Source organism: Saccostrea echinata, unplaced genomic scaffold (genome assembly GCF_033153115.1).
Source record: "Saccostrea echinata isolate AGI-Se365-2 ecotype Australia unplaced genomic scaffold, CSIRO_AGI_Sech_v1 ptg000029l, whole genome shotgun sequence".
In the NCBI taxonomy this organism is placed as follows: domain Eukaryota; kingdom Metazoa; phylum Mollusca; class Bivalvia; order Ostreida; family Ostreidae; genus Saccostrea; species Saccostrea echinata.
This window is the reverse complement of record NW_026889778.1, coordinates 6,033,617-6,047,619: the sequence shown is the minus strand read 5'-3', so window position 1 is coordinate 6,047,619 and position 14,003 is coordinate 6,033,617. Positions and strand designations below refer to the sequence as shown.

Genomic DNA, 14,003 nt, shown 5'->3' with positions numbered 1-14,003 from the left:
ATTTTTCTAGTGCCTTAATTGCTTCCTTTTTCTTCTTAATGAGTAAACTATACATGTCTTTACAGCCTTTTGTACTTTTATAAAAAATATAAAGTGAATTAGGGATAAAAGGTCCAGTTTCTCTTTTTTCAATATCAATACTTTTCAATGTTTTTAAAACAGCTACTTTTAAACTTGCATATTCTACAAAATTTGTTTTTACATTAAGATTTGTGAGGTACTCAAGGCTTACAAATTTTCCTTCAGAGTCAAACAGATCTCTTACAAAAACAAAGCCTGCATCGAAATAACTTTTCAAAATTATGGATGAGTTGTTCATTTTAATTCTTGGATTAAACCATATATGTTCATGAAGAATTTGCATATTATTTTGACCAGAGTTAATGATCTTTACCCAATTAAGTAAAACCTCTTTCCAAAACTTGTTACTTATTTTATTACACAGTCAGTTGTATTTTTTTAAAGTCATTCTCCTTTGCCAAAAATCAGCATCAAATCATCAGATTGACATCTGGGTGTTACTCACTTGCATGTTATACTTACCTACAGGTGCCAAAAAACGACGGCATCCTATCATCCAGACATGTCTTAAACTTATTAGAATCCGACACTCTTAATGAAGCATTTGGCCAATTGCTTATATGTCAAAATTACTTCAGAGTGTTTCGGCGGTAATAATAGCACATGTCATTTCATATTTGTAATAAGGTCCGCCTCATCAGGGGTTTACCTTATGCATAATCAATCAATTTCTTTGAACTTCAATTGATTTTAATTTGGATCTAATGATCAGATCACCTATATTCTTGTGTTTACTGTATGCAACCATAGGGGGTGTTGTGAATAAGTCTTTGCATACTTTGTCATCTTGTATGTAATCCCAATATTTCATAAGTCGTTTTCTTAACCCTTTTATACATGGGTTACACTTGGTTACCAAAACGTTGGGTACAGCTTTTTTGTTATTTTTCTTCTTTGGTTTTTTTAGAAGATCCATTCTATTTGCAGAAATAGTTTTTTTTTTTATTTTTTTTCAATTTCTGAATGTTTATAACCTCCTTTTTCGAGATGAGTTTTGAAATCTTTAAAGATAATTTGCAGTACAGTTTGGTCACTAGTATTTCTCAGATGTCTGGTACATTCTACTTTAATTAGGCGCTTGAAAACTGAAGGGTATGAGCACTTTGTCTGTGCAGGTATTGGAAGCTGTTAGTAGGTTTGATATTTGAGCGAATGTCTAATCGCTGGCTATCTGAGAATCTTGTTCCTTTGTAAATGGTAGTGTCTAAGAAATTGACACTGGTGTGAGATATTTCATAAGTAAATCTCAAATATTTATGACAAGAGTTCCCTGTGTCAAAAAATTCTTTAATATCATCCGGGCTTCCATTAAATAAAATAAAGCCGTCATCTCTAAATCTTTAAGTGTGTCGGCATGTTGAAATTTAGATATTACATCATCAATGATGTCTTTCATACGTATATCTGTAATTTCTGGTGACGGGCGTGCCCCCATCGCCGCGCCTATAATTTGTTTGTAGTATCGTCCGTTGAACTCGAAAAAGTTTTTTTTCAAGTATATATCTGAGAAAAAAGATAAGAAGATCAGAACTGCAAAGTCGAGGTAATTCTAGATTAGAATTGTCTGCTAAAAATGCTTTCTCGGCAGAATGTAGTAATTCATCAAATTCCTTGTTGGTGTACATGCTGGTTACATCATAAGTAACCAGGATGACATTTTCAGGTAAATCAGAGATTCAATTTTTTGTATAAAATCCGACGTGCCTTTGATGTATGAATTTTGTTTATGAACAATGGGCACTAGTTCATGATCACAGTAGTGATCTATATTTTCCGATGGAGTACCGCATTGAGAGATAATTGGCCGACCAGGTGGAATTTTTCGGAGGCTGCATTGGCCTTGTAAAAGTGCATCAAACACTTGTTTGTTTATTTTATTATTTTAGGGAGCAAATACAGACTCCCGCATTTCAAATTGACATTTTTATTTGTGCTTAAAACCGATAAGTTTCCTTAAGCTTGTCTAAAGTTTTGTTTTAATACATCTCAAAAACTTTAGACTGGATGCTCTGATGTAGAGCTTCTAAATCAGGTTTTTCTACTTCGACATAATAGGCAGAATCGAGTTGTCTCATACCTTCTGAAATATTTTGATCTCTGTCTATTACAACAACTGTGTTGCTTTTGTCTGCCTTTTAAATTACAATCCCAAGATTACTTTTTAATGAAACAAATGCTTCCCTCTCGTGTTTAGTGAGATTGTCTTCAAAACGTTTGATTGACATTGATGTTAATTCGAGTTTGGTCTTATCGATATAATTTTCTAATGCATCACATGTGTGCTCTGGTTTGTAACCGGAGCGTTGTCTAAAAGGATGCAATAAGTTATCATCGGAATTGCTGAACAAATATTTGCACCTTAATGTTCGTGCAAATTCGTCAAAATCTCCTAGTACAATGTTTTTGGCATTGTAAGATTTAGGACTTGGTATAAATTTTAGTCCTTTACTAAGAAGAGACTGTTCAGCACGTGTCAAACAATGTTTTGACTAGTTTAAAACTTGGATTCCAGTTTTCTTTAAATTATTAAGCTGCAAGTTACGAGCAGAGATAGATCGTACTCGTAAAAGAGCCTTTTTAGATTTCTGTTCTATTTTAAAACGTCTACCCATTTTGCTTGTCAGATGGATAGAACATGTATGCGTAAGAACAATTATCATCAATGCCAATTTGTTTGTAGCGCATGTGCAAGCTTGGATACGCCTACAATGTTTCAAACAAATATGATGGAGCAAATACAAAGTTTTAATCAGGTTGAAAAAAGTGTAAACAAGCCAATATGATAAAATAAAGACAAGAAAAAAAATTCAATTGAGAGTCCATATGACACTTGTATATTTTGATGTGCAATACCAAAATCCATTTTTTCTTTGAATGAGAAAATTCGCATAATTGCGATAAATAGTGTCGTTCGTTAATTTTTCAGTCAATAAATCAGCTATTGAGCTTAAGTTTGTTAACTTTGGTAACGCTCACGATTTTAATAAGGCTTATAGCTTTGCCGCCTCATTCCTCGAATGTTCCTTGTCCCCTAGGCCGTCTGTAAGTTGTAGGCTCGCGCCTGGGTGTGTCTCGAGTAGACGATGACTGCCCTGTGTGCAGATTGTCCCGAAAAAGTTCCAAGGCCTTAGTGTATCCAGTACCCTTTTAGCGTCAGCACTGACCTTTGTTTTTGATCCCAATTTTTGGAAAGTAATGCTCCTGACGTTGTTAATTTCCTTATTTTTCTTTTCAATGCAAGTTTCAAAGTAGTCTGTTAAGTTTTTCAGTGTTTTCTGGCGTTCCAGTTTCTGAGTATTCTTCCAGAATTTTGAGAAGTCTTCGTTGTCTTGTGGATAACAATCTGTTAGAATGTGGATGGGCACTAAGTGTGCTCCTTTATTATCTGACCTTTTTTCTGTATTTCTTCGAAGCAGAATGCATTAAAAACATCTGTATGAGATAAAAACAATTATACATTGACAAAATGTCAGAGATACTCCAGCTGTAGAAAGTCAACTATATAAGGTAAATATCCCAAAATGACATAAGATGTAGGCTATTGAGTTTCGACTTCTGTTCAATAAAAACATGTACAAAAAATAAAATACATGTACCTGCATGTAGTGACCTTATCACGAAGTTGCACTTGCGTGAAAAAATAACGCATTGTTTGAATTATTTTACCTAAAATTCATATATTACTTAGAATTAATATAATTAATCGTACTACCTTTAAACGTGTATTGTATTCACTACATCATTCATTTTCAGGAATATTTCATGAGGCATAGTGGCGGTAATATATATTCAAGTGGTATTTCATGAAATTCTATGTTTTATATATGGATTTTCATAAAATACCATTTGAGTTGTGCATCAAAAGACATGAAATCTAATTTTAAAAGATAATATTGACCTATGACGTTTAATTTGGTTTTGTATTAGTTCATGTCTAAAAAATACCGTTCGAAAAAAAAAATAAAATAATTTTCCTACCTACCTACCCTTTTTTTTCAGACTGGTAGCAGGAAACAAGACTTTTTTTGGCCTAAATCAAAAATGCAAAGCTTATTGATTATCCAATCCATTTACTTTTCACTTTCAAATTGACAGACTGTAAATGTTTTATTGATAGAGTGGTTATTTTTGATAAAAACAATATTGTAGTGCTGCCGAGCTGTATGCAACAGTTAATATCAACTCAAAACTCTCATGGTTAACCAGTTTCAAAGCGTCCCTAGCAATTTGCCTCCAAGTCCTCTCTTGTAATTAAATCACCTGTTACAGTTTTACAATTTATTAAATCATTGCAATTACCCTAACAAAAAATACTAGTATAATACATGTAGTTTACTATTTAATTATATTTAAGTGTTAAATACTTTGATACTCTTTTTTACTATCATGGAACTTTAGATTTTTTTTTTTCGATAGTGAGAGCCACTCTATCTCTAAAATTTAATTCGTATGAATCAGATGTAAAGTTTTGAAATTATATACATTCATAAACAGGTAACCTTCCTTTGACTATCAAAAATACAATTTTAGAGTTGGAGAAAATAGACTATAGCCATTCAAATGTCAGAGTAAAAATACTTTGACTTCCTTTAGTAAAAATCTTTATTTACTTTAGCAAAAACTTAGATACTATATTTTTTTAAATCTCCTGGTGGTATCAAGGTTATATTGGACTAATCAAAATGTAACTGTTCACAAAAACTTCTGTGGCCTTCAACTCGACATGTAGATATATTGACGACGTGTTATCAGTTATAGTTACTTCCATTTGTATGTCGACTCGATATATCCCTTACAAACAAAGATACATAGCGGGTTCCAGTAAATGTTCAACCAAGCCTCTTTCTTTACTCCTCACTAAGATATTAACAGTGGTGAAGGAGAAACTTCAAGAGTACTGTGCAACAATATATTCGAGAAGTGGTGTTAATCAGACGTGGATACTTAAAAATTCCAAGGAACTTTTGGAAAATTTGAAATCGCAAGATTTTACCAAAATCAACAGCTTAAAAACTTATGACTTTTCTACTTTATACACAACCATTCCCCACGATAAATTAAAGTCAAAGCTTTTTGATATAATTGACAGCTGCTTTTTCAATAAAAATGGAACTCGTAAATATACTTACCTTGTCATTGGTCATTTGCAAAATTATTTTGTTAAAAAACATTCTGATTGTACACACAAGTACTCTGAAGTTGACATTAAAAAGATGCTTGAGTTTCTGATTGGCAATATCTATGTGGTTTTTGGAGACCAGGTCTTCCAACAATCTATTGGAATTCCCATGGGTACCAACTGCGCCCCTTTATTAGCAGACCTTTTTTGTATTCATATGAAGCAGAATTTGTCCAAAATCTTATACGTGAAAAGAAGAAAACACTTGCTGTGGCCTTCAACTCGACATTTAGATATATCGACGATGTATTGTCAATTAACAATGGCTATTTTCATTCTTATGTCGATACGATATATCCTGGTGAGCTTGAGATAAAAAATACCACAGAGTCTGACACATCTGTTTCATATTTGGATATTTTACTTGAAAAAGACGTTAATGGTAATCTAACAACCAAGCTTTATGATAAACGTGATGACTTTAACTTTTCAATCGTCAACTTCCCTTACTTATGCAGCAATATACCTTCATCACCTGCATACGGGGTATATATCTCTCAGTTGATTCGATACGCAAGAGCATGCTCTACGTATGAACAATTTCTAAAACGAGGTAAATTATTGACAAACAAGTTGATGAAACAAGAATATCAGCTGTCTCGTTTAAAGTCATCATTTCGTAAGTTCTATGGTCGATACAATGACCTTGTCAGCAAATACAATTTATCATTGAGTCAAATGCTGACTGATGTTTTTCATACTAATTGTTAGGCCATTATTTACACACTGAATTGTCGACGGATTTTTCCGTTATATCCCGATCATGACAAGGAGCACACGGCGGGTGTGATCGGTCGGCAGGGGATGCTCACTCCTCCATGGCACCTGATCCCACCTCTGATGTTTAGAGGTCCGTGTTTGCTCTGCTCCTATTTTGTATTGTTTAATGGACTTTTGAGCTTGAATACTGTTCGTTATCTCCATATATTTCATCCCAGTGAACTTGAGAACGAAGGACACTATAGAGTCTACCACATCAGTTTCATACTTGGATATTTTACTGACTATAGACGGTAAAGGCAAACTAACAACTAAATTGTACGACAAAAGAGATGACTTCAGCTTTTCTATCGCTAACTTTCCTTATTCACCGATCATGACAAGGAGCACACGGCGGGTGTGACCGGTCGGCAGGGGATGCTCACTCCTCTATGACACCTGATCCCACCTCTGATGTTTTTGGAGGACCGTGTTTGCTCTCCTCCCGATTTGTTTTGTTTTAATGGACTTTGAGCTTGAATACTGTTCGTTGTCTCCATATTTCATGTAGCAATTTCCCACTGTCACCTCCATATGGTGTTTACATCTCCCAGCTTATTCGATACACTTTGATTTGAATGACAAGGCGAAGATAATGAACAGTGATCGATCATATAAAAATCTACAAATAATGCAGAATGTGAAAAGGGCATAAAACAGACTCCTGGAAATTCCAGAGGTGGGACGAGGTGTCTATGAAAAGTAAGCATCCCCTGTTGACCAGTGAGCCCTATGTGTAGATCAGGTAGACGGAACATTCCGTAGTTAAATTCAGTAGTAAAAACAAAGGCCTAACAATTGGTAGGAAACACGTCAGCCAACATACAACCCAGTGACAGATTATATTTGCTAACAAGGTCATTATAACGACCATAAAATTTACGAAATGCCGACTATAACGAGGTCGTTGAAATACCTGTGACATCAACTTATCTGTCAATTGCCTGCCTCGGTTTAAAAATTGATCGTACTCGGAGCAAGCTCTTGAGTATCGAATAAAGTGGGAGATATAAACACTATTTGCAGGCAATAATAGGATATTACTACATAAAAAGGGATGTTGACGATGGAAAAGCTGAAGTTGTCTCGTTTGTCCCACAGTTTAGTCGCTAGTTTGCCTTTGTTGTTCTTAATCAGTATACATCCAAATATGAAACAGATGTGGCATGTTGTGTCTTTTTTCCCAAGTTCACTGGGATAGATAGAGTCAATATACTTAAATTTCAAGCCTCGTGTCTATTGACAATTAAAAAGATTAAAGAAATTGAGTTATTCTACGTGTTACTAAAAAAACCGATAACTCCATATTGTCCTTGTACTGATTTTCAAGTGACAGCGTATAAGCAATACACTCCCTACACGTGACTTTAACCAATTGTACGCCAGGATTTCATTAAAAAAATCAGCATCAGAGGTGGGGTATAATTTTTACCACCATAATTGTGCATATAATGATTTAAAGCATATACAGTCAAAACTGACATAGCAACCCACTGTATTAAGCGACTCACTCCCATATGTGACCTTAAAAACCCCTCCCTTTGCTTTTCACTATATATTTTACCTGTATTAAACCACTACCTGTCTGACGTGACCAGTGATCCTGATTTCCGCAACTATTTTTAGTGATTTCAGGCAGTTTTACCTTGATTTAATGACTATATAATTTCCGGTTCCTACTTTCGATTTCGGTCGAGCATGCTACATTTTTTGGTTCAATCATCTACAGACACGTGTTTATATGAAATATGTGGAATAACGAATAGCATTCGAACTCAAAAGTCCATTTAACATTACAAAATAGGAGCAGAGCAAACACGGACCTTCAAGACATCTGAGGTGGGATCAGGTGCCATGAAGGAGTGAGCATCCCCTGCCGACCGGTCACACCCGCCGTGTGCTCGATCCTTGTCATGATCAGGAAATAACGAAAAAATCCGTCGACAATTCAGTGTGTAAATAATGACTTAACAATTACATGTAGTATGAAAAAAGTCAGTCAGCATTTGACTTAATGAAAGGTTGTATTGCTGACAAGGTCATTGTATCGACCATAGAACTTACGAAATGACTTTAAACGAGACTGCTGAAACTCTTGTTTCATCAACTTGTTTGTCAACAACTTACCTCGTTTTAGATATTGTTCATACGTAAAGCATGCTCTGGTGTATCGATTCATCTGAAAGATATAAACCCCGTAGAGTAATAGGTATCATTTCGTACTATAAAATTTGTATTTTTTCCTGTTTAACTTTAATTTACAAGTAACTAAATCCTAAGTATTTATTTAAGTGGATTGTGTCACCGTCGGGTTATGTTAAAAAAAAACTGCATTTTTTCAGATGTTCAATATTTTCTAGTAATCAAAATGACTCATGGACGGATCAAGCGTAAATTTTATTACCGAACATGACGATTGTACACCATAATATACAATCATTTACAATTGAACAGTACTTATTGAAAAGCGGAAATATACAATACATGATATAGTATAAATTCCACACGCATGTATAATATTTTCAGCATTGTATAATTGAAGACTGCGGGAAATCCTGTATTAAGAAACCACCTGTCGTATATGACCTTTTTCATTTGGAAGGTCCCTTAATAACGGTTTGACTGTATTTTAGGCAGGGCAAATATAGCAAAGTTATTTTCCCTTGAGCAATCTCAAGCAAAAATTTACTGCAAGTAACTATAATAAATACTTTGATACTTTGAGTTACTATGAGACCTTATAACTTTTAGTATTTTAAGATTTCTAATTACACAATACTGACGTAAATTTAGAAATGATATATGAATATATAAGTGATATTTCCTTTTCGTAGCATAAAGTTGCATGTTAGACTTCAAAAAAAAAATTTAACAATTTGAAATTCATAGTAAATATAATTTGCTTAAATGTAGTAAAACACTTTGATGAATTTTAATTAAAAATTTGATATTATAGTAAAGTATAGTTAACTACAGTTAATTATAGTTTACTGTAGTACTAAGTATTTTTAAGAGATATTCCAAACTGCATATGTCTCAACGATGCAAAAGTGATTCCTACAATGTTCAGAGTGACTTAAACAATTACTATTTGAACATTTTCTGTGAAAAAACAACTTTTCAGAAACGTTTCGCAAAATGATAACATAAAATTTAACAAATAGGTATATGATTTACTTATCAGTTTGCAAAGTTATGATATACAATGACATTCTCAGTAAACATAAAAGATTTTGAACAAGACAATTCATCTGAATTTTGTACGATGAAAACACATGTATTTTCATGAAGGTTTGAATATTGTTGGTCTTTGTGATATAAGACATCCACAATTTATGTCCTTAAAATGTTAAAATTTCAGACTACATTATATTGTCCGCCAACCACGAAATCAAATCTCAGAAAGCAAGAAAAAAAGTTATAGAAAATTTGAATCGTCGAATATAATTGATCTTTCAATACATTTTAAATGTCTATTTCATGAATTGGTTCTTCTGTTGTAATGAAATCTGAAATCTAACCACAACTTTCAATCACGGTCCACAAGGCATACATCACATCCTCCAAACATTTATGACATTATCCATTCTTATCTTATTTAGAATATGTAAAATTTAATGCTGAAAATTCTCCCAATGATATGATTCATGGAATAATGCCTCTTTCCTTTTCTTTTAGCTTTTGTGTCATCGTATGAGAATCGTACTCTTCCTGTCATATCCAAAAGAACCACGGCCTTAGCTTTGACATCATATACGCAAATATCTTCGTTTTTGTTTATTTTCATAACAGCAAAAAATCACCGTTATTATAGGTTGCTTTTTAGTTCTGAAAATACGATGTATATCCTGCTTCACTACCTATTCCTGCTAAAGATGTTATTTTGGTGTCATTTCCTTGGACTGATTGTATTGAGAATGTATTTAGATTACTCTGGAATTACGTTTCTGGGCTGGGATTAGTATGTTTTCCGTTGCTGAGCAAGTATAATGAAGATGATGCCAACTTCTTGATGCCAAATTCTTCTCTGTTTATCTGTTTCCTCAAGCTCAATATCTTTTTCCAGACAATAGTCTATGTAATAGTGGATAGTTTTGCCTTTATCTGTATCTTATCTTGTTGTATTCAATATAAAGATTTAATTTCTAAATATCATTTTTGCTTTTCATAGATGTTTTTAGGTCTTTTACGTTTTGATAGTCCGTTGCAGAGAGAGACAGGGATAGGAGAGGTCTGCATTTTTTGAATAGTTGATTTTATATACATGACTGCATGTTATTCAAATAGATTTTTTTTCAACACTGTATACCATAAATTGTAAAGTCGACAAAGGACATTTTTAATCGAAAACATGTTTTCAGAATGATTCTGAAAAAATAAGTAAAATGTTTTTATAAAAATAGATACAAGAAATAAAATGTACACATCAAGAACACAAGCTGTACACAGTCATCATCAGAGGTATTTCACATCATATGTCTATCTCATGTACTGGATCACCTTCAATTCTCCTTTTTCTAATAGTCCCACCCACAGCCTCCCCTCTCTATCAACACTCAGTCCACAGGGCTTAGGTATTCCGCACCTATCCACACAGTTCAAAAACTGTCCGTCCTGGTCAAGAATGTGTAGACATTCATTGCTGTAATCTGCCACAATGATCTGACTCATGGAGTCTGTCACAATTTTTCTAGGAGCAAATCCTTTTTTTCTTCTGGCTGGTCTACCATTGTATCGGAATCTAACTTTTCCTGTATTGTCCACTACCACAACGGTCTTAGCATTGATATCAGAAACGCAAATATCTCCATTGTTGTTTTCTGCAACGAAAGGCATCAATTTTCCATTTGCAAAAATTGCTTTTCCATTTTCGTCGCTAAATATTTCCTGCTTAACAATTTGTTCCTGATAGCAGGAAATCTTTCTTTGTTGTCCATTATACAGAGTGACAAGTATTTTCCCTGAATTAGTACAGTTCAGTCCTTCTGGAGTCCATTCTTGTGGTGTTTTGATCAATATCTCTGTCCTCCCGTGCCTGACAATGTTAACTGTTCTATTTTCGGAATTACTGTATACCAATTCTCCCTGTATAGTTACTGATATATCATTTGGATGGATTTGCTGTGAGAGGACAACATTTTCATGTACAGATCCATATATGTCAAAACATTTTATGATTCTATCTAAACCACTAACCCAGGCTTTATCTGTTCCGACGGACGCTACTCTGTGAAGAGGTTTGACTCGAGTCGGAATTGTGGCAATCACTCTGGCTCTGTCTAATAACTCTCTAGTTGAAAAATATGATACTTTTTCTTTCAGACTGGATAGCGATAACTGTGTTAGAGTAGCCTTGCATTCTCCTAGCTCTATACTGAATTCTCTCCCTTGGACTGTTTTGCTTTTCAATGATGGTATTAAAACATCAGTATCTGAGAGATTGTTCTTGTATTCTGTTAGCTTTGATTTGTGGTTAGTGACTTCAGAGACTTTGTTAGACTTCATTATCTCTTTGTTTTGTTGAAGTGTTTGGAGGATTTCCGGAATCATGTTCCTGAGTTTGGATTGGTGTGATTTCAGTACTGCCAGGTGGTTATCTCTCATGGATATGATCAAAGATCTGAGTTTATTGAAGATGCTGTCTACTTCTTGATGCCAAATTGTTCTATGTTTCTCTGTTTCTTTTTCAAGCTCAATATATTTTTCCATACTTAAAGTTATATCACTTTCTCTCTCTTCGTTTTTCTTCTTATAATTAGGAATAACACTGGTTTCAATTTCCTGAGTTTCCTGTTGGATTTCCTTTTTCTTGTCATTGAAGATATTTGGCATGTCTCTCACGCTATGTCCATTATGAGAGGTGATGACACATTTTATGCACACTGGAACATCACACTTATGGCAATAGGCCTCACATCTCTGATTGGGATGGAATTCACACTCAGGAAATACCGGCTGTATCTTTCTATTCTTGAAAGGAACGATGTGATGTTCGAGAGACAGGTGTTTGTCAACATGTTTACTGACACAGTCCCCACATAAACTGACTTGACATCTGTTACAAAACTGCTGGGTGGAGTTGTCACAAAGGTCACAAGTAATGATCTCCTGGGCCCAGGAAATGGGGGTAGCCATTTTGTTACCTGTTTGTCAAAATAGAATCTGTCAATCTTTTATGCAATGAAATATGGAGATAATGAACAGTATTCAAGCAAGAAATTGTTATAATGCATGTTGTTTCCAATACATACTATTTTGTAGAAATTCTTGAACTATTAGTCAAAATATAGGTAACACAAGTCATCAAGTCGTCATACATCGCATTATACAATGATATGTAAATGTAATAATTCTGAGATTAAGTTTTAAACATTTCCCTACGGACAGACCCACTAGCCTAACGAAATAATTTACTTTTTTGTATATCTCTTTATATATTTTTATATATTTCAAAATGAATATTGAATCTGCACCAAAGAGGGAATGTCGGACATGACATTTAAAGATCAGAGTAGTCATTGTCTTGGTTATGAAAAAAGAGTAATATAAATCATTCACATTCCAGGATTTTGAATGTGAATACTAGTATTATTATTATTTTTGAATAACATATCTTTTTATATCAGTATCTACAATAAAACGTATTTGATGAGCATTACTTATTCAGCTTTGACTTTTTTAAACATGTGTACAAAGTCACATGCAGGGTTTTGAAAAAAAATATTTAAAGTTAATTTGCAAGTTTTCATGCATATAATAACAATTTCTGAAACGAAATATTTTAGTTGGCCTGATATTGTTCTCATCAGCATATCAGCAAAAACAAATAAAGTGTGATTGATGCCCGGGAATGGATCATTTACTTTCAAAAGAAATCAAATAATTACAATACCCCGTAATTTTGGATTTTAGAATTAATGTTTTAAAAGCTGATAACATCCATTTTTCAAGTAAAAGGGATTGCAGTAAAATACTTTCCCAAGAATTTGGACTAAGTTCGGTGTGGGTGTCCATAGATGTGTAATGCTTGATTCTTAGCTTTTTCTCAAATAAATATAATTGTACTTCAATTGAAAAGAAAAAAAATAACGCTAACCCTTTTATCAAATAAGATATAATTATAGTTTGAAATAAAATAATTCAATAGAGAACTGTAAAACATGTAATTAACTGTGTTGATATACGTGATGAATGAAAAAGGTGAAGATTACAGACAGTGATCGATCTAAAAAAAACTACAAACAATACAAATCTTTACTGAAGGCTTAAACACGGAAACCTAGATATTCCAGAGTTAGGATCAGGTGCCTATGTATGTAAGCTTCCCCGTCGACAGGTCACGCCCGCTTTAAGCCTATGCATTGATTAGATTGGCGGAACATTCCGTAGTCACATTTAGAATAAAACAATGGTATATACTGGGTGTCTTCTATTTCGAATTCACTTGGATATATCGAGTCGACATATCAATGGAAGTAATCATTGATAATTGATAAAACGTCTTCGATATATCTGAATGTCGAGTTGAAGGCCACAAGTGTTTTCTTCTTCTCATGTAGAAGTTTTTGAGTAAATTCTGCTTGATGTGAATATAAAAGCAGGTTGGCTAATAAAAGAGCACAATTAGTCCCCATTGCGATCCTTGATAGTTTTAATCGGTAAAAGTATATCAACACTGTGGGTGAATACTATTTTGAAAATGTCCATTGAATATGGTAAAGATCAGTAAATCCACACATGATTTCCAACAAGCCTGTTGGAACCTGGGGTCTCCCTTCTGCTTCTCCTTTCGGTTGTGCCCCCCCCCCCCCCCCAATGAAATTGCTTCCTACGATCCTGTTAAACATACTTGAGGGCAATGCAAAATATATTTATAAGCACATTTGTAGACAGCAGATTGCTCAACTAACATAATTTAAGCAATGCCCATTATTTTTATGCATTTTACTAAAATAATATTGAAAGTTAACAAAAGAATGTCTGG

General features: G+C 33.9%; 1 protein-coding gene across 1 annotated transcript; it reads right to left on the bottom strand.

Annotated features, from left to right (window-relative positions):
* Positions 1–10,498: 10,498 nt before the first annotated feature.
* On the bottom strand, positions 10,499–12,154 carry LOC133194892 (tripartite motif-containing protein 2-like). Its single transcript, XM_061330793.1, has one exon. It carries the CDS (start codon positions 12,152–12,154, stop codon positions 10,499–10,501), a length of 1,656 nt encoding a protein of 551 aa, XP_061186777.1.
* Positions 12,155–14,003: the final 1,849 nt, after the last annotated feature.